The sequence below is a fragment of the Osmerus eperlanus genome, chromosome 3 (genome assembly GCF_963692335.1).
Source record: "Osmerus eperlanus chromosome 3, fOsmEpe2.1, whole genome shotgun sequence".
Classification (NCBI taxonomy): domain Eukaryota; kingdom Metazoa; phylum Chordata; class Actinopteri; order Osmeriformes; family Osmeridae; genus Osmerus; species Osmerus eperlanus.
The window spans coordinates 15,502,084-15,521,376 of record NC_085020.1 but is presented as its reverse complement, the minus strand read 5'-3'; the positions used below and the strand labels follow the sequence as shown (position 1 = coordinate 15,521,376).

Sequence of the window (19,293 nt, the reverse complement as noted above, 5' to 3'; positions counted from 1 at the left end):
GTTGTTAGGACCCCTGTAAGTCCTACTGGTGTTGAGTAATAGAAGCTTGAACACAAGGAAACTGAAAGTTTCTATCTCCGACTAGATTTTGTTTTGAAAACAGAGGCCTGAAGAGGCCTAGAGGTGGTAGGTATTAGCTCATTTCAGAGCCAGTCAAAGCCAGTTTGAGAAATTCATTTAGAACGAGTGTGTGTGTGTGGGGGGGTGCAGGACGCACAGACCTAGTTGGCTGTAGAGGGGAGAATCGATAAGAGAATCGATAAGCAGGAATTGATAAGGAGTCGGAATCGTTAAAATCTTATCAATACGCATCCCTACCGGTTGATCTCTGATCTCCAACTTAACCTGCTCCCGACCAGGTTAGGCGTTCAGCATGTGTTACCATGGCGATCTACCCCGGTAACAAGTGATCCACCGTCGTGATACAGAAAACCCTGGGTTGCCTGAAGTTACCTCGTTAACGCCAAATCTTGAGGCCCCAGGTTGCGTCGCAGACGTGCCGCAGACGTGTCCTGTGTTAATTGAGGTTGCATCAAACTCGAGTCGCAGCTGTAACACGCCACAGTGTCCAGTGTGAATATGGCTTTGGGATAGTCGAGACCAAATCACAAACCATACTTGGAACGTTAACTGGCTCGCATATCAGAAGATCCCGATCTATTTATATAGCCTATATATTTTTATAAAAGATATGAATTATCAATATATTTTAATTAATATAATTAACTAGGCCTAATTAACAAAACGAAATAAGAAATTAAATAAAATTGGCCTAAATGCTCAAGCGCACACATTCGTTCTGACTGTTGGCTCAGACTAACAGCCTCACCTGTGAGATGGTCTCCAGGATACTGTTGCTAGAAATCAAGTTTGATAGCATTGTATTGACCGTTGCCTCTCTTATCTGCAGTGATATGGTTTAAATGATAAGTAAATGTCATCAGATCCTTATAATGATTGCCTTATGTCTGTTAGTCTGTTTCCTTAAACATTTTGTAACAAAGCTTTTCAAACACTGAATACTTTTGGATTAAAAAAAATAATTATTCAGAATCTATAAAATAGTCAGGAATTAAGATTTCCTGACAAATCAGCTTCAACATCTTGAATCTATCTTGGGACAAATTAACCAAAAAAAGGTATGACAAACAAACATTGGGTAAATGTTGTTTATTGACTAGTTAGTATGGCAACTGAAATACCTCAATTTACATATTAATCTGTGCAAAGAGATCTAACTAATGAATCTATGCAAAGAGATCAAACAACAGAAAGCCAAATAACAGTTATTTTCATTTGAGTCTCATTTAATCTGGTGTATTAGATCTTGACACAAATTGTGAAATACATGACATCTACTTAGTTTCCTATTCAATCTAGTTGAGGCCCTCAAAAATAAATACACGAACAGAGCCAACATTAATCTATAAAAATGAGACCTTACTGGAATTTTGTTGACAAAAGTTTCTTTACAGGAAAAAAGTGACTTTTATAACAGTGTCTATGTAAAGTCTAATGGGGCAAATTCTTATGTGGCAGATTGTTTGATTACTCAATTGTAGATTATGTAGCAACAGTTTATTAGCAATATAATTTACACAATGAACGCCAATCTTTCAGTTATCACTGATCCAGACATTCTCGGATTAAGCATACAATGAACAAGCATAATTGGGCCTCTGATCACAATGGGATCTATTTTGACAAAGTAGTTTCTCTGTTGTGTGAATCAACTGATAACCTTGAACAGTGCAGAGCATCAACAATTGAATTGCCTGACAAATGTAAAGGGTTAACAGACACATTTAAATGGAATTCAATTTCATTCAATTTTTTCTTCAGGTATCGACTATTTGATATCATCAGGTCAGGATTAAACCTATTGTGTACATTTCCTCATCTTAAAACAGACCATGTTCTTTCTTCAGATTCTGCTGCTTCCACAACGGCATGGAATAGAAGTCTGGTCTGGACACACCCAAAGTCTGAGCAAAGTCTTCATTTGAGAGGTGCTCCTGTAAAATAAGTAGGATTGAAGGTGTCACAAGCAGCGTTGTTGTATAGTTATCCTGCCAGCGTAATTAATACTTGAAGAAAATAAAGTCTAATGGCAGGAAGGACTTAAGATAGGGAGTCAGGTGGCTGAGTGGTTAGGGAATCGGGCTAGTAATGTGAAGGTTGCCAGTTCGATTCCTGGCCGTGCCAAATGACGTTGTGTCCTTGGGCAAGGCACTTCACCCTACTTGCCTCGGGGGATTGTCCCTGTACTTACTGTAAGTCGCTCTAGATAAAAGCATCTGCTAAATGACAATGTAAATGTAAAGATAGTAGTGGTGGGCCGTTATCGGCGTTAACACGCTGCATTAACGTGAGACTCTTATCGGGCGGTAAAAGAAAATATTGCTGTTAATCTATTCTCAAAGTTGGGCTGGGAGCTGGGTCTATACTACGCAAGCTATGATGACTTTCACCTTGATATTTTAGCGCGCATGTATACCTAGCCGAATTGCACTGTAGGGGGCAAGAACGAGTCTTCGAACCTGTGTGTATGCCTTGTGTATGAAATTATCACATCAAACGTGACGTGCTAACATGGATGCAGCTATGAAGCCGCCTGGTTTGCTTCAGGGAAAATGTATTTTTTTAAGAAGCTTCCCAATGGAAACCTTGACAAGACTAAGGTTGATTGCACCTTGTGCTATGCAGAATTAGTTTACTGTAGGAGTTCTTCCAGTCTTAAATACCACCTAAACGCAAAGCATCCCTTAGCTAATGCGGAAGATGCCGGGCCAAGCACTGATGTAGCGCAGGGGAAGAGTCGTTGTCAAACTACGATGTTTGAGTGCAACCGAGGCAAGCCCGTCAGCACAGCTCTATCAGCCAAGCTAACTAATCTAATAAACAGTTAATAAACACAAGTACATCTTATTGAACATAATTTATTTTCATCACCAATTATCATAGTAGAACAGCTTTCTCAAGCAGTTTGTGATGCATTTTGGAAACAGGAGATGAGCTCCTGGTCTAATGCGCCACCCATTCTCAAAGACTTACTTTTAGTCATTATTTGGGTAGCACACATATTCTCAATGCCTTCGGCGGAATTCAAATGAGCCATTTTAATCTAGATTAATCTAGATTAACGCCAAGATTACAGTGAGATTAATCTAGATAAAAAAAATGATCTATGCCCACCACAAAAAAAAAACACAAATCCTAGTGTAACATTGAAGTTGCGCGTTTAGTTGGGAGTACAAGTGTACAAGTTGCTGGCATTGTGACTAATGAATCACGCAGCCTGTCGTGTCATTTGTATTAGGGTTAGCAGCATGCCGAAACATTCTTACCCTTTAGCTTTCAAACAGAAAGCTGTGCAGAAAGCACTCACCAGCAGCAACAGATCTGTAGCACGCGGACTTGGGATTGATGAAAGGTGAATAGATAGACTGTGTTTTAATGTAACCAATTAAATAACTGTTTTCCAATTTTTTTGGTGCAGTGTTTAATTGAGGGCGGCGTATATTTGAGGGCGACGTTTAATCGAAGAAATACGGTATGTGTGTTTTATCACTCAGTATTTTAAAATGGTCAAAATCACACAGCGGAAAGCTCATGTAAGCCTATTTAGCTCATGCTTTGGTTTAATTGGGCATTCTGCCATCATGCAAATATGTTTTGTAAAGCGGATAAATATAACAAATAAATGCATTTCGCATATTCACACATGAGCGAAACAAATACAATTATATGCCTTGATAGTTTGCAACAATTTTGCAAATGGTAGCCAAACCATTTATGAATTTAATAAGGTAGGCCTAATAAAACGGCATGGGCCTTCATGTTATGATCATTGGATTCACAATAGTGTAACCAATCGTTCTTGAAGGCTTATAATTTATAATAATTAGAGACACTGACAGACTACAGTGTCTCCTTGATTCGGCAAGCCACACTTTTTCTCAACTCCCTTCACACACAATTTCCTCCTTCACAATCAAAGTCCCCCTTTTCTCATTACTGCCTAACATCAACAACAGCCCACTCAATAAAATAACATTTCAGAAATATCGAGAGGTATAAATGAGTAAATGAGCGTTTTAAAACCTCTTAAATCTGGCTGCAATGAATGCCCATATTTTGAACAAAGACTGCGTAAATGTAACAATGAGCTAAATTAAATGTATTCTTGAACTGTAAGTAGGCCTATCAGAATGGAATGCTATATCAAATGCTAATTTCATTTTATATGCCTTTTGTAACCCGCCATCCACCCTTGAAACTGGAGACCCAATGTTACAGTAATAGCCTACATAAAACCAAAATACACATTCTCAACCAGTATTATTGTCATGGAAATTTTGGAATACAGTTATAATATGTGTGTTTTATAATGTGTTTTAAGGGAAGTCTAAAAGTTTGTTAAGAAGCTTAATACAGTGACAGTCGATTCAACCCATTTGATAGAGATGCCATTTGCAGTTTTATAACTAGGAGACGTGAAGTCTAAGAGACGGGAAGTCTGGGTGATCTGAGAGGGTTCTTGTCACCTGGGGAGGAAGAGACAGCTGGTCTGGAGACAATGTGGATTCAACTGTATTGTTATTGTGATCTGCTGCTCTGACCCTTCCTGTTGCATTGGGTGGGGTTAATCAAATACTTGTTTGAAGTGGCCCGCACAAAGGATTGTGGGACAAATGGTACAGAGATGTATTGTTTCAAACTGTCACTGAATTGAGTTAGCCAATCATAGACTTGGTTACATTGATGGATTGACCTTATAGAATGCCATTTGATCTAACGTTTATATAAGGTAGCGTTTATGATTGTTCTTCATCACTCTGGCGAACGACCTGTGGCTAGCACCTCCTTCGTTAGACTGATCACAAAGTACTTTGTTAAATCTTGATTTGTACAAGCAAAATAAATTTATTGTAACCGCCATCTCTTGACTATTCAAATCTACACAGTGCCGCTAGAATTTTTCCATATCAATTATCCACTGCCTATTATAGGCTACACTGCCTGTCTTGACATTCCGAAAGTTGTTAAATTAGGCTCAGCATCAACATGTAGGCTAACATCAAGTAAGCCTATAGCCTAGAATTTCTATAACATAATAATAATAACAACATGGCTCTAATTTTTGCAATACTTGGACCGTGTCCTGACAATAAATGAAGAACATTACATGTTTTACCAGTATAACTAGATCTAATTAGACCATTGAATGTTTATGATGTCCCTGTGTGTTTATACTTTTGACTGGGGACACTACGCTATGATGTCAGCCAACTAAAATGTTGATAATGTCGGGCTGCCATCTAACCCGCAACGTGTTTGACATCCTTTAGCCAATAAATTACATTTTGCTGATTGATTGAAGGGCTAGACAACAAACGCTCTCATGAAATAATCACAGACTAACAAATAAATGACAGATTGACAAAGGCACGTTCATTTTCAGACCATGCCTTTGTTCCGTACAAGAAGCGCCATCTAGTGACCATTATGTGTCAGTAACAACGTCCCTGTCTGAAGCCTCAGGGGACATTTGACCCCAGACCGTGCTTTAAATAGGTCAAACTGGCTTGGCACCTAGTGTTAAGGGTTCTTTGCACTTTTGTAGAACAAGGGGAGATTGTCTTTTGTAGACACTAGTGCATAGTGCCCATGATGCAGTTGGTGATTTAATATGTCAGTGAAACACAAATAAAGATTACTTGAACTATAGATAGTGCATAGTGCCTGTAATAAAATTGGTGGCACACACACACAGATTCCTGGAATTATAGATAGGGCACAATTATGTCGGTGACACACACAGATGTCTGGAATTATAGATAGATAGTGCAGTGCCCGTGATGCAGCTGGTGATGAGTTTTTCTCAGTGGTTTTGGTACCTACATTTCTCAGATCACAATTGAAATTATCCTAAAGTATTGTTTAACCTCCACATCATCTACTCTAATCAAATTGCCAATTGCTTACGTTGATCAAAATGTATTATGTTGGTTCTTTGTTAAATTGTCTTACCACCACAAACATCATTTAGTTAATAACAGAAGTCATTACATGCACAATGGTTGAGCCATTTGTCATAATTGTAGGCCTAATTCACCATACAGCGCTGGCATGTACATTTGAATGTGCAGGCAGTTTTGACATCAGTAAACCCATACAGTTATGTAACAGAATTCAATTATCTATTCTGAAAGTATATCCAATTTATATTGTCATTTTGTTAGCTAGCCAGGAAATCCCTTTGAAAGCAGTTGATTATCGGTTGTAAAAGAGAATTTGCTTCTAAATAATGTAACAGAATTTCCCTATTTTCCTTTCTACGAACTCTGGTGCGTTAAGTGCTTTGTTTCATTTCATTGCGAATGCCTTTGTTAATCGCATTAGTTCATTAACTAAACAAAATTCACTGAAGTTATCATACAGCCTCCTAGTGCACCCGCTATTGAAGCATATGGTGTGGAAGGAGTTATTGAATGAGTGATAGAATGAGTGAGTGACTGTTTACCATTTTGTCTGACTAAATGTTTATTATTATGATTGGTGACTCATTATTGGGTGTGCTTTGCCTTCGGCAAGGGCACAACCTTTGTTCTCTCACATATATATTAAACTTATTTATTTTTGCCCCCCTAAGTCTCAGTCAATATTTGGACTACATAGACAACCTAGGTGTCAAAAGTTTCGTCTTGGTAGCGATTGAGTTGCTTGTATTTTTATTTACGTTCCGTTGCACGGTTTAAGTAGAAATTACGTTTTTGTGGCGAAAGGTGGCTAACTTGCTAGCCACAGTCACTGACGCTACTAATGTCACTAACGTCACGAAAACTCGCGTGACTACCTCTAGCAATAACATTAGTTTAGCAGCTTGTTAACTTCTGGGAGATAGCTTGGCTAGCTAACTGCTTTACTGCAAGGCAGCTGCAGAAACGCCACAAGCAAAGAGGCCTGGGTGATAACTATTTGCTCATTTTACTTAGTGATATGACACACAATTGTGATGTGTAATGTACAATATAAGCTGATATTATTAACCCTTGTGCTGCCTTCGGGTCACATGACCCAAAGGTTCATAACGAACCATCGTTGTGTTTACCCAATTTCACCCAATACAAAAACAAATAAAAATAATTTTATTTTAACCATTGCAATGTGGGGGGTCTGAGACAGCCCGACAGTTAAAAGAAAATGCTTCACTTTGTTTTTGTATGAGGTAAATTTGTCGCAATACGACGGTGGGTCACAATGACTGATGGGTCAGAATGACCCGAAGATAACACAAGGGTTAAGGAAGTACGTCTACTTTCGGAAACAGTAGTCTACTATTTCACTGAAGCATTAGCATCATGACATTAGCCTCTGTTGCCCGGGCAACACATACTGTACTACAGCGGTCTATGATGCATCTGTTTTCAATCGTTAAAATAAACATTCCTCACAAATACATTTTTTGTTGTAGGATTTATTATGACATTAGATTACAAGTAAACGATTTGTGGGTGAAATTATCATTACCTGTGGTTTCAAACCACGGTAGCTCACTGCAACGCTGTAGGCTACAGCCTGTAGCCTACGCGAGACACTAGTAGCTAGCTAGCTAACAAAAACATCTCCACAGCTGTTTACAGTCGGAAGTCAAACGGCGACAGAACATGTTCGGCACTACCCTTACTTAAATCAAAAGTCTTTCAATTGGTGAAACTATCTGAACTGTGACTACTAACCTGAACTCTATTGCCACAGCCTAAACTTTGTCCATCTGTTCATGAAAATAATTAATTTCAGCCTAAACCATACAACGGAACGTTAAATCGAATTCAACCAACGCAATCGCTACCAAGACGAACACAGTCTAGTACTGTACTGTAGTAGTACAAATTACCGGGGCAGCTTCTCCACACAGGGCTATATCGCATTTTGCGTTGTTACTGGCAATGATCGCTACCATGCAGGGCCGGATTAAGGCAATGGGCTTTAGGGGCTGCAGCCCTGGGCCTCGCGACCAGGGGGGCCTCAGGTTGCCCGATGTCGAGTGAGTCAACGGCACCGCGCATAACATTAGAAACATTCAGAGTGAAAACAAAAATAATGTGCTAAAATGTCCGGTCAAAGAAAGCACGAGAGTGGGGCCAAAATCCGCGATAGGACTGAGCTCGAATAGCTTTGGCGACTTTTTATAGTACAAAATGGCTGTCAATCAAAAGGAGATGCAGTCTTTTGACAGACCCTCCAATCATCACGCGGAAGCCCAGCGTCCAGGCCAGCCCACTCCTCCATTCACCCCCAGAGACGCTGAGCGTCCGTGGGCGGGACATAATCGCAGCATTTATTAAATGACCGTATAGTTTCGAAGCACTGAAAAAAAACTGTTCAAAGCAGCCCCATTGAAGTCCATCAAAGCTGGGCTTCAACAGGGAAATGCACTGTGACGCTACTGGACTGTATGAGAAGGAAATCAGTCAGTCGACCTGCTACATAGCTGATTCTGAACGAACTCGTCTTCGAGATGAACGTGTTCTTAACGCATTTAAAATGTTAACACAATAGTAAATATTCGACCATATATTTTTTTATACTTTAGGGCAGTCTTAAAGAAATCGCCACTGCATACAACACTTTTTCTGCTCACGAGTTCCATTTTCACTTTCTTTCAGCCTACTGCATTGAACGGGCCACCTACGTAAACACCTTCCCGTAATCAACGGCGGCGCCACTATTTCGACCAGCGTAGTGCATGCGTAGAGTTCGGGTTCGGTGGAAAAAAAATGTAAGGTTCAGCCGAAACCGACTCCCGTCAAAAAGCCCAATATTCGGCCGAAACCAAATCCTGGATTCGGTGCCTAGTCAATAGAGCATGACATACTGCGCCAACTGGACTTTGAAGAGCTCATTGATGAGTTTGCATTAAGAATGAACAAAAACGGGCTGATGTGATGATGGTGAGTCACATGTTAAACTGATCATATTTATAGAGTGGCTCTGTGGACTTTAAAGCACTGATGTGTCAGTGCACCTGGCGTTGGTTTGTGTGCGTGTCATGATGTGCGTCGGGGTGATATAGGGGCCTCACCCTGGTAATTAGCCCCAGGCCTCAAAATGTCTTAATCCGGCCCTGCTACCATGTATTCGTTTTGATTCAACTATGAGGCTGCTGATCACCATTCCCTCTTGCAGGGGAAATGAGAAGACAACTATTTCATTCTACTCTTCACTCTTAGTATTTTGAGTTGTGAATGAGCAGAACAAAATATGCTTTTAAATCTATGTAATCTTTATAAATAATAAGTAGGCTATGCATTTTTTATATAAAATATACTGAAATATCAGTTGTAAAAATTTCATTAAAAAACGGACCCCTCTGCAACCAACGCAAGCAAGCACACCCTACAATTTCCCCAGAAATTGTACCCTCTCTAGTTTATAATATTTTTTAATTTGTGGGGTTTTGGGTCTGTGAATGAGAATAAGTTGGACATGGTTTGAGCAATAGGCTATACCTATTAAGAGCTGCTCAGGCGTTAACGCTAGCTAACAAAACTAGCTAAAACTATTCTACTCAGTGTAGTTGGGTGCATGCACCGTTGATAATTAGTTTGTAGATGGTAAGTTATTGATGATGAGAAATATAAATTGTTATTTGTAACACTTTCTAGTTTTAAGCAATGTCATCGTTATTTTAAGTAAGCAAACATTTATAATATACCCATCACACAACATCTCACATCATGTTGCATCTTTCCGCAACGCCAGAAACCTCAAATTAAATGAGGAACATCTGTTGATTTGCAATAACACACACTCATCTGTACAAGATCACTTGTTAATCATTGGTCATTGTATGCTACCTGGTATTCTGTGTATACTTGGTGTATATATTTTTGGAATACAATGCCGTGTATAATTTGTTTATAACTGTAATTTGTGTGTGATTGTTTGATTACATTGCTGTAACCAAGCAATTTCCCCTAGGGGATGAATTAAACCCATCTTTCTCTCTTTCGACTCTTCGTTGTGTCAACTACAGTGTAATCCAATTTTGATATCATCAAATTACCTCTTTTCTAGTGGGATCCACTCCATCTGGGAGGTCCTCAGCCAGGCTGTTGACCAGCTTGTCAGCAGGGAAGATGGACAGAACAGTGGGAGACCGAACTCCCACTTCTGTAGAGGTTTGTGTGGAGTTGGGCCTGTCCTATACCCAGACACAGACACCCATTACCAAACTACTCAATCCAATCCAAACTGAATTCCTCCATTGGGAGGAATTGTAGGCTTTTGTGGGTTCTAACAAAAACATCAAGGGTAAGAGTTGGCTGATACTGACAAAGAACAGTGTAGCAATAATGGAGGATTACTGTCATTTTCTTGTCATTATGTACAGAGACAATGAAGGAAGATTAAGGAAATGTTGAGGTGCAATAAGAATAAGTCTACTCACCACTGTAATTTGGATTAAGTCAGTGGCATCCCCAAGCTCAGCCTTGAGTTCTTCATAGGACTTCCCCCCCTTTGGTCACAGTCACAATATTGACATGGACAGTTATTTCAACAATTCTCTTAACTTAGTTTAGGTACTATTTTAGTTTCCCATACAGTGCATAAATAAAATATGAATGACAATGAATAGTAAAAAGACTACACTGTGCTGTTCATTAAAATCATATGATTAACCTAGCTGTTAAACAAATGATTACTACTGTACATGTACATACACTCCACATGCTGGGGTCCCAGGCTTTGAACCACCCTGTAAATGTGGGAGGCTCAAAGCCTTGTTTGACCAGTACAATGGTGGTTTCCACATCCCGACCCCCAGGATGGGTGAGCAGATATTCCTGTGCTGTGCTGATGGCCGCTTCCTTCTCTTCTTTATTGGCTCCATTGCCAATCCACAGAAACACCTGTGATGGAAGACACAGTAGAGACAGAACATAGAGACAGAGGAAGGACACTGAGGAGGGTAGAGAAGGAGTCTGCACTTGGAATTTTCATTGAACATTCATATTATTCAGTTGGAATTGGAGTTGTAAGTTAACACATGTAAATATTTCTTAGTTCTTACCATATCCCAGATATCCAGCAGCATTATATCATCCTCATCGAGATCTGTCTGGTTGAAATTTGTGATCTCTGTTGCCAGAAAACGTCCCGTTTGATTGGAGCACTCAAAGAGACGTGGGGTGATGTTGCTGTGCTCTTCCTGAAGTCTTAGAGGATTACAATAACATTGTGGGTACTTTAAGAATATGAACGTTTTGGGTAAATGCATCTGTTGCTGATTGTACTGTAAATACAATTGAACTACAGGGGATTCTTAAAGGGACAGTTCAACACAAATAAAACAAATCTGTTGTGCCATTTATCCATCTAGATTGTTTTGGTATGAATTGGTATGAGTTTTGTAAATGACTGTATAAAGGTAAATTAGTGTACAAAAGATTTTCAAGTGTATCTTCCAAACCGATTTTCAAAAGCGCAGAACAGATTTGTGTCTTCAAAACTTGCGCCTTTCCAATTTGGCGCGTTGACACTTTTGGCCGTGTCTCATTAGCAAATTTGGGCCAAAAAGATTTTCAAGCAAGGCCATGCCCGTGGCTCTCCAAGTTACACCCACTAGTGTGCTGATTGGACCAGATCTTCCATGCGTAAACCCCTCACTTCTCGGCTTGAAGCAAAGACCCTGATGGATTTAGGTGGTATTGCATTTCCGTTTTGGCACCTCTTTGGAATTTTATTAATTCAAGTCAAAATATCTCAAACTATGTATATATATTTTTTTTCTGTTCTCAAACTTGGCTCCAAATACTAGCTTTTTCATAGAAGAATGCTACATTTGCAGATTTTGGGGGAAAAAATGGGGAAACTAGGACCCCATTTATTTGCTCACTTCAAAGACGGCATTGACCAATTATGAAGCCCTGGGCACAGCACTGTACTGCGCAAAATTGGACGAGCTGGAAGTTCAACGTGGCAGTGAGCATATCTTGGTTTTTCGATCCTCAATGCGCCACAGAGCACTTACCATAGAAATTAACAGGACGACATATTCAAACCGCTTTGATATTTGCTCTTCTTAATAGTAGGTCTATGGAGGCTGAAAGCGTTTTATACAACACGACAAATTGCTTTCTGTGCATGAGAATGATGGTTATGGAGATAACTCCAGCTCTGAGTGGAATGGAGTGCGCCACTTCTGGAACAGAAGGTGATGGTAATAGCTGTATGCCAACCGCTGCAAAAAAGTTCTATGTTGTGGAGCTGTACCCTATAGGGGCTCTGCTCCTATTGGTTTACCCCTCTATGGTCACAAAGCCAATCACTGAAGTCCCAAAATGTAACCACGCCAGATGCCCCCTATTTCAATCAGGAGAGACCTGGGATGAGTAAAGTGATGTTTATTACAGAACGATAAATGTACTGTAAGTGTTTGGAGCTTAGATCCCATGGGGGATTATTGATCAAAGGGCGCCTGCCCGACATCCGAAGAAGAATCCCCCACGGAGTCCAGACACTGTTGGCGGTGGTTGTAGCCGATGACCCAGGCAGAAGAGTCGAAGAACAGCGACAAAGCACCGGGTGGCGACGGGGAGACGGAGGGTCGCGCACTCGATAGCATGGACAAACTACACAGGGAGAGCATCGTATTTAAAGGCACGGGATCATGTGATCATTTGACAGCATTAATTGAAAGACGGGAGCGCTTATCAAACTGAAACCCAGATGACAGCCCAACATAGGAAAGAGGGAAAGTAGAGCGTTATTAGCGGGGGGAGTAAGTAGTGAAACATTATCGAGTATGCCCGAGTGCAGGGATCAGTCTTGCCTGACTGAACTTGCGCTAAGATTCATATAACAGGGCGCCAGCCCGCCGCTCATTCTCCCAAAACTATTATGAAAAACTGCTGGGTTGAATAAGGCGAGCTGGGTTACATTTACATTTATTCATTTAGCAGACGCTTTTATCCAAAGCGACTTTACAAAAGTGCATAGGTCACTGATCATAACGAGATAGCTCCAAACATAACTGGGAGACAAAACATGAAGCATACATTCTGAAAAACCAAATAAGTGCCAAAGGCCAGAACCACAAGAGCATGTAGACAAGTTACAATTAAACAACATGAACCTCAAAAGTGCAAGAGTGTACCTGTAGAAAAAACAAGCAACAATAATATATTTTGCAGAGTACAATAATTTTAAATCAGTTACAACTAACCAACAAGAGCAACAAGTCTCTCAATAAGAGTCATTTGTGATCCTGGAGGAAACTAACATCAGGTCCAGCAAATCATTCCTAAGTACCGTTGTACTCCCGGAACAAGTGCGTCTTGAGCCTTTTCTTGAAGGTGGGGAGACAGTCAGTGTCTCTGATGGAGGTGGGGAGTTGATTCCACCATTGGGGGGCCAGGCGCTCTTGAGCGGTGGGACCACCAGACGGTTGTCAGAAGAAGACCGTAGGTGGCGGGTGGGGTGTAAGGCTGGAGGAGAGACTTGATGTAGTCGGGTGCAGTCCCGTTCACCGCTCGGAAGGTCAGTACCAGGGACTTGAATCTGATATGGGCTGTGATGGGAAGCCAGTGGAGGGAGATGAGGAGCGGGGTAACATGGGAGCGTCTGGGTAGATTGAAGACCAGGCGGGCCGCTGCGTTCTGAATCCTCTGGAGGGGGCGGGTTGCGCATGCTGGGAGACCGGCGAGCAGCGAGTTGCAGTAGTCCAAGTTTGAGAGGACAAGTGCTTGGACTAGCAGCTGGGTGGAATTCTCAGACAGGTATCACCTGATCTTCCGGATGTTGTAGAGGGGAAATCTACACGACCGGGAGACTGCAGCAATGTGGGCTGTAAGGGAGAGCTCGTCATCCATGGTAACCCCGAGGTTCCTGGCTGAGGATGAAGGGGTCACCGTCGCAGATCCCAGGGTGATTGAGAGATTGTGGGAGATGGAAGGTTTGGCCGGGATGATGAGAAGTTCTGTTTTGGCGAGGTTCAGCTGGAGGTGGTGCTTGGTCATCCAGGCGGAGATGTCTGCGAGGCAGGCCTCGATCCTAGCTGAGATCCCCGGATCAGTCGGGGGGAACGATAGGTACAACTGCATGTCGTCAGCGTAGCAGTGATAGGAGAAGCCATGGGAGGTGATGATTGGTCCGAGTGAGGTGGTGTACAGGGAGAAGAGGAGGGGTCCAAGGACGGTGCCCTGTGGGACACCAGTGGAGAGCTGGCGGGGGGGGCCTGACACTTTGCCTCCCCAGGAGACCTGGTAGGATCTTCCCAACAGGTAGGACGAGATCCACTGAAGTGCAGTGCTAGTGATGCCCATCTCAAAAAGTCTGGCGAGCAGGATCTGATGGTTAACCGTATCAAATGCTGCAGAAAGGTCCAACAGAATGATGACGGATGACCTCGAAGCCGCTCTGGCTGACTGGAGGGCAGTAGTGACTGACAGGAGGGCAGTTTCTGTGGAGTGGCCAGTCTCCAGTTGTGTATGGCCCCGCAAATTGCAAGGGCCCCGCCTTCCCCTCGTGTCAATGTTTACAACTTCGATGAGAGTATGAAGGGGAACTATCCTTCCGGTTACTAAAAAACTAAAAAGAAAACACCATGACAGTTCTTTCCTGACCAAGTTTGATGTTGGTAAATAACAGTAAAGTTAAATTAATGTTTCGGTGCATCTCTCGCTAGTCTGTCTTGCTAACCTGTCTGGGCAGTTTATCTCTTGGTTTGTTTGGTCTTGCTTGCCAGCCACTTCCAGGGCTGTGTTCTGTGACTTTGTGCCTGACAAAAGTGAGAGTGAAATACAACTATTTATTACGTTTGGTAAACGCCAACGGCAACAGTGTTTATAAAGTGCAGCTCGGAAAAGATAACTGTGTCACGCTTGAACATGCGTTTATATGCATGTGCACAAAATGAAATTTGCGCTTTCCAGCAGCAACCTCTGTGGGGACCAGTCCAGGCAATGTATGGGCATGATGGCATAGGTACATAGGCACATCATTTTAAAACAAGACAGTTACAACTCTGGACTAATGCAAGATGGAAAGGAATGGATTGACCTTGACTTTTGATTTACTGGGCATATATTGATGCACATCCCTCAGTAAAAAATAACCATCAAGTATTCAGCCAAACCATAGTATAAATTGTATTTTAGATGAAGCTAACCGTTTTGTTTAAAGGAGGGAGGATTGTAGTGGGAGCACCGGGGTGTCACGTGTGACTGTGTGGCAATGGCAAATGGTTTACATGGCTCATGGGTCAGGTAAGAAGAAATTTGAAAATTTGCTTAGGGCCCCAGGGAGGTCAAGACCGGCTCTGGGAGTTGGAAAATAGGAGTAGTGTTTGATTCTGTGACATGCTTATGTGATATGACATAATGTTCACTGTTTATTATTTATAGTAGATAAGCCGTCTACTGGATTTATCGAATGCAAATTTCATTTGCACACATAATGCACAACTGCTCATGCGTAGCCTGGGATCCACACTGGGAACTGGAGTCCCAATGTTACAGTAATTAAAACGACGAATTTCAGAAGAAATATTTGATTTTACAAACTAGTTACACTTGCCTCTCATATTTGCAATACTTGGACCGTGCCCTGATAATAATGTTTTACCAGGATAACTGGATATATCAGACCATTGCATGTCTATGATGTCCCTGTGTGTTTATACTTATGACTGGGGACAACAACGTGATCATTGTCAGCCGACAATAGAATGTTGCTTATGTTGTGCTATGCATTTATAGACCAACTGCAGTCTAACCTGCAACATGTATGACATATTTTATAGTAAATTACGATTTGCTGAATGATTGAAGGGCTAGGCAACAAACGTTAACAACGTCCCTGTCTGAAGACTCAGGGGTCATTTGACCCCCTATCCGTACTGTAAGTAAGGAAAGCCGGATACACTGTGATGCAATTTCAATCACATCACACCGCCACAACTCAACTGGAAGCTTAGCTAAACAGCAAATTATGAGTATTTTAGTGATCCTAAACATGGTGTTCTTCAACACTTAAACTTAAGTAATAAGCAAGAAAAGGAAAACAGTAAAAACAACAACTAAAAAACAGTAAACTATTGGATTGCAGAAGAACCAGTGCTATGAAGATTGAAATTTAGTATATGCATAGGACCTCTTGCTGCTGGCATACTGGGACTTTCCTCCCAGGTTCACCCAGAAGTGTGCTGGCTCCTGGCCCTCTGCGAGGACTTGCTTTTCCCTCCTGGAGATTATGTCTGCCACAGATTTGCCCATCTCTCGCTCATCACCACTGCAGCCCTAGAATAGACACAAAAGTATGTACACTGCTAAGGCATGTTATGATGTTGTGTCCGATTGAGTTTAGCATCACCTATGGCTTATCTGTTTTTATTCTGTAAAGTCCTCAATAATGATAACAGTTATTTTATATACAATTTACAGATACTATAATCACTTTATCATGCAGTAATTGGGAACCAATCTCACTCTCTGATATGTTTAAACAACCAATGGCACTTTATTATTATAGGTTAAAACCATCATAATCCATAGACCTAAATTGTGTGCTAACCTTTCCATACCACAGGTAGCAGCATGTATCTGTGCTGAACACAAACACGTCATTGGAGTTGAGGGAAGAAGAGCGAGCTGGCACTTCAATGGCACGGGTGTTGAATTCATTTGTGCCGTGCACGTGGAACAGACGGACAGCAGGCAGGGTTTGTGTGGTGCTTATTCTGGAGCTCCCCTCCTTTAAAAAACACAACCAAAACCAACTGGTGGTGACATTTATATTCACCACGCTATAGAAACTACAACAATTTACTTAAAATGTGTTATGTGTAGGATACATATATGTAGTTATGCTAGTTTGAGACCACAATACCTATGGAAATAAGAGTGAATGCAGATATAATTTGAAATGATTACGTTAGTTGTTTCCACTTCTGTTGTCGAAGCAAACAGGATCGCCTTAGGCGGGTAACGTTAGCACTACAGCTTAGCAAACAACCTATCGTGATTCAACTCAGCTTCAGTTAGCTCTAGAAGTACCAGGCAGTCAGGTGGCTGAGTGGTTAGGGAATCGGGCTAGTAATCTGAAGGTTGCCAGTTCGATTCCCAGCTATGTCAAATGACGTTGTGTCCTTGGGAAAGGCACTTCACCCTACTTGCCTCGGGGGAATGTCCCTGTACTTACTGTAAGTCGCTCTGGATATATATAAATATATAAATGTGTACACAACAGTTTGTTCCAACCAAGTAGGCCTACTTTGATTGGACAAGAGGAATTCCATGAGTGCTGACATTTGACGGCCTCAGACAGCATGAGTCCGCCACTGTGCCTTATGAAAAGGCTCTTGTCTTGATTTGATTTGCAACTAGGGGATGTTCTAGACCATGGGGGGGCAATCTGGGGCCAGTTGTACTGTTAGAAAGGCCAGTTACATTTAACACTATTGTTGTCATATAGTTTTCTTCCCAGCATTGCAAGCACTAACAGGCAAAAACAGTGGCACTCCAGAAATGTTTCATAGGAGTGGCGAAAAAGTAAATTAGGGAATTAACTTGCGCTCCCGGGGGCGGTTCAGCGAAAAGAAGAGGCGTGTTCCGGCACAAAAGTTTCCTGGTGCTATTTTGCAGTTTCAGAAAACAATTCCGCCACAGACCAGGAAAAACGTAGTCTAAAGTCAGTGGCGCGTTATTCAGATGCTATTTTAAGGGCGCATGCTTGGTCCGTGCGCACTGCTGGCGAGGCCAGGGTCTTCTTCCTGCGAAGCTGCGTTACATTGTTTTGATTTATTGTATGGCTGTGTTACATTTCTTTCATGTCAATGATTACAACTATTTTCATGAGAAATCTCTATGTATGTGAACTTGATTTGTGGCAATTTCCTCCCACGCCTGTTTAACCAAAGCTTTGGGTGGGTTTCTTCTCCCACATATAATGTCACTTCTCTATCTTTTACGGCCCTGACGAGAACGTCGGTCACCTCAGCTGTGAACCGCTCTTGGCGTGCGCCTGGCAAATCCGCCATTATAATGAGATGGGTATGGCTGCAGCCTGCAGCCTCCCGTCTCATGCCCTCCCATCTCATGCCCAGGCTGTCCAATGGTAAGTTCAGAGGGTCAAAAATACTAAATCGCGAATTATTTTACGGATGGAGTTAAAGGTAAGTTCGTGAGCACGTTTGTTGCAATAAATTGAAAAACTTGAAATTGAAAAATGTTATCCATATAGTTTGCTGATTTCTGGATGTTATTGTTCTGTCCCTGATCTTAACGTATATTTGATGAAACCTGCGATGACCTTCATTTAAAACTGCATCAGCATGTTTTATGTTGACATTTGTTAGCGAATATTAGCTAACGTTACCTAGAGAAATTTATGGTTGCAGACTTTGATGGTTTCTTTTTGTGATTTTCCTTAAGGTACACATCAGTGTCTTAAAAAAAAAGAACACATCGCAGGTGACAAAATGCATGGTGTGCTGTACCGACCATCATTGTCCCCCAACCGTCGTGGTTGTGCCTAACCTTAACCTCGACCTCTGTGCTCTTACTTGACTCTGCTTGCTGACCTTAACCTCTCTCCTCTGCTACGACTCAAACTAAGCTACGCCTTAAACTAATCCTAACCTCAACCGTCGTTGTGACGCCTAAACTCAACCAGGCCTCCCAGGCTGCAGCCGTAGAATGGATTTTTAGTTTGTAGTCTAGCTTTAAAAAAAACACGTACAACAAAGTAGGAAGGAGAAATAGCGGACCAGACAAGCTTTTATTTTGAAAAGTAGAAGCATGAGGCGGGAGGCTGTAGGCTGCAGCCATATACTCTTGATTATAATAGCAATCCGCCATGGAACAAGCGCGCCTGCTCTTAAAGGGAATGTGAGATGACGCTCTGATTGGTTTATTGCACATTACGCCCAAACCACACCTATGAGTAATGTAGCTACTTCAGACCAACCCATTTTAGATTTGTGTCGGGCGCAAGAGTCATTTATCCCAACGGTATAATAGCAACAGCGCCGGAGTCCCGCCCACAAAGTGACTTGAGTTTCGCGTTTGATACTTCCGTTTCAGATCTTTAAAATAGGGCCCTAAATGTGTAAATGGATGTTGAAACTCAGTGCTCTGAGTTGGTGCATGTAAGTTTAGGCAACGGTAGCCTTTTAAACCTCTAGGTTTAAAAAAATCTCTCTTTTATACATTTATAATAAAACACATGTAGTAGGGTAGAATAGAGGAACAGGGCAAAGGGTGCTGGTGTGGAAAGTCCCCAAAA

At 41.6% G+C, this 19,293-nt stretch overlaps 1 protein-coding gene across 4 annotated transcripts in view; it reads right to left on the bottom strand.

Moving 5' to 3' along the window:
- Positions 1 to 1,163: 1,163 nt before the first annotated feature.
- vil1 (villin 1) overlaps positions 1,164 to 19,293 on the bottom strand; it is a 120,637-nt gene continuing 102,507 nt past the window's right edge. For 3 of the 4 annotated variants that reach the window (XM_062457378.1, XM_062457380.1, XM_062457381.1), the window contains 7 exons: positions 16,582 to 16,761; positions 16,162 to 16,307; positions 11,081 to 11,225; positions 10,731 to 10,919; positions 10,448 to 10,525; positions 10,073 to 10,207; positions 1,164 to 2,015 (listed from right to left, as the gene is read on the bottom strand). In XM_062457378.1, the coding sequence (XP_062313362.1) occupies positions 1,902 to 2,015; positions 10,073 to 10,207; positions 10,448 to 10,525; positions 10,731 to 10,919; positions 11,081 to 11,225; positions 16,162 to 16,307; positions 16,582 to 16,761 (987 nt within the window). In that variant the 3' untranslated portion in view covers positions 1,164 to 1,901. Of the gene's footprint in view, positions 2,016 to 10,072; positions 10,211 to 10,447; positions 10,526 to 10,730; positions 10,920 to 11,080; positions 11,226 to 16,161; positions 16,308 to 16,581; positions 16,762 to 19,293 lie in introns of all 4 variants that reach the window. The other variant, XM_062457382.1, reaches the window with a different exon arrangement.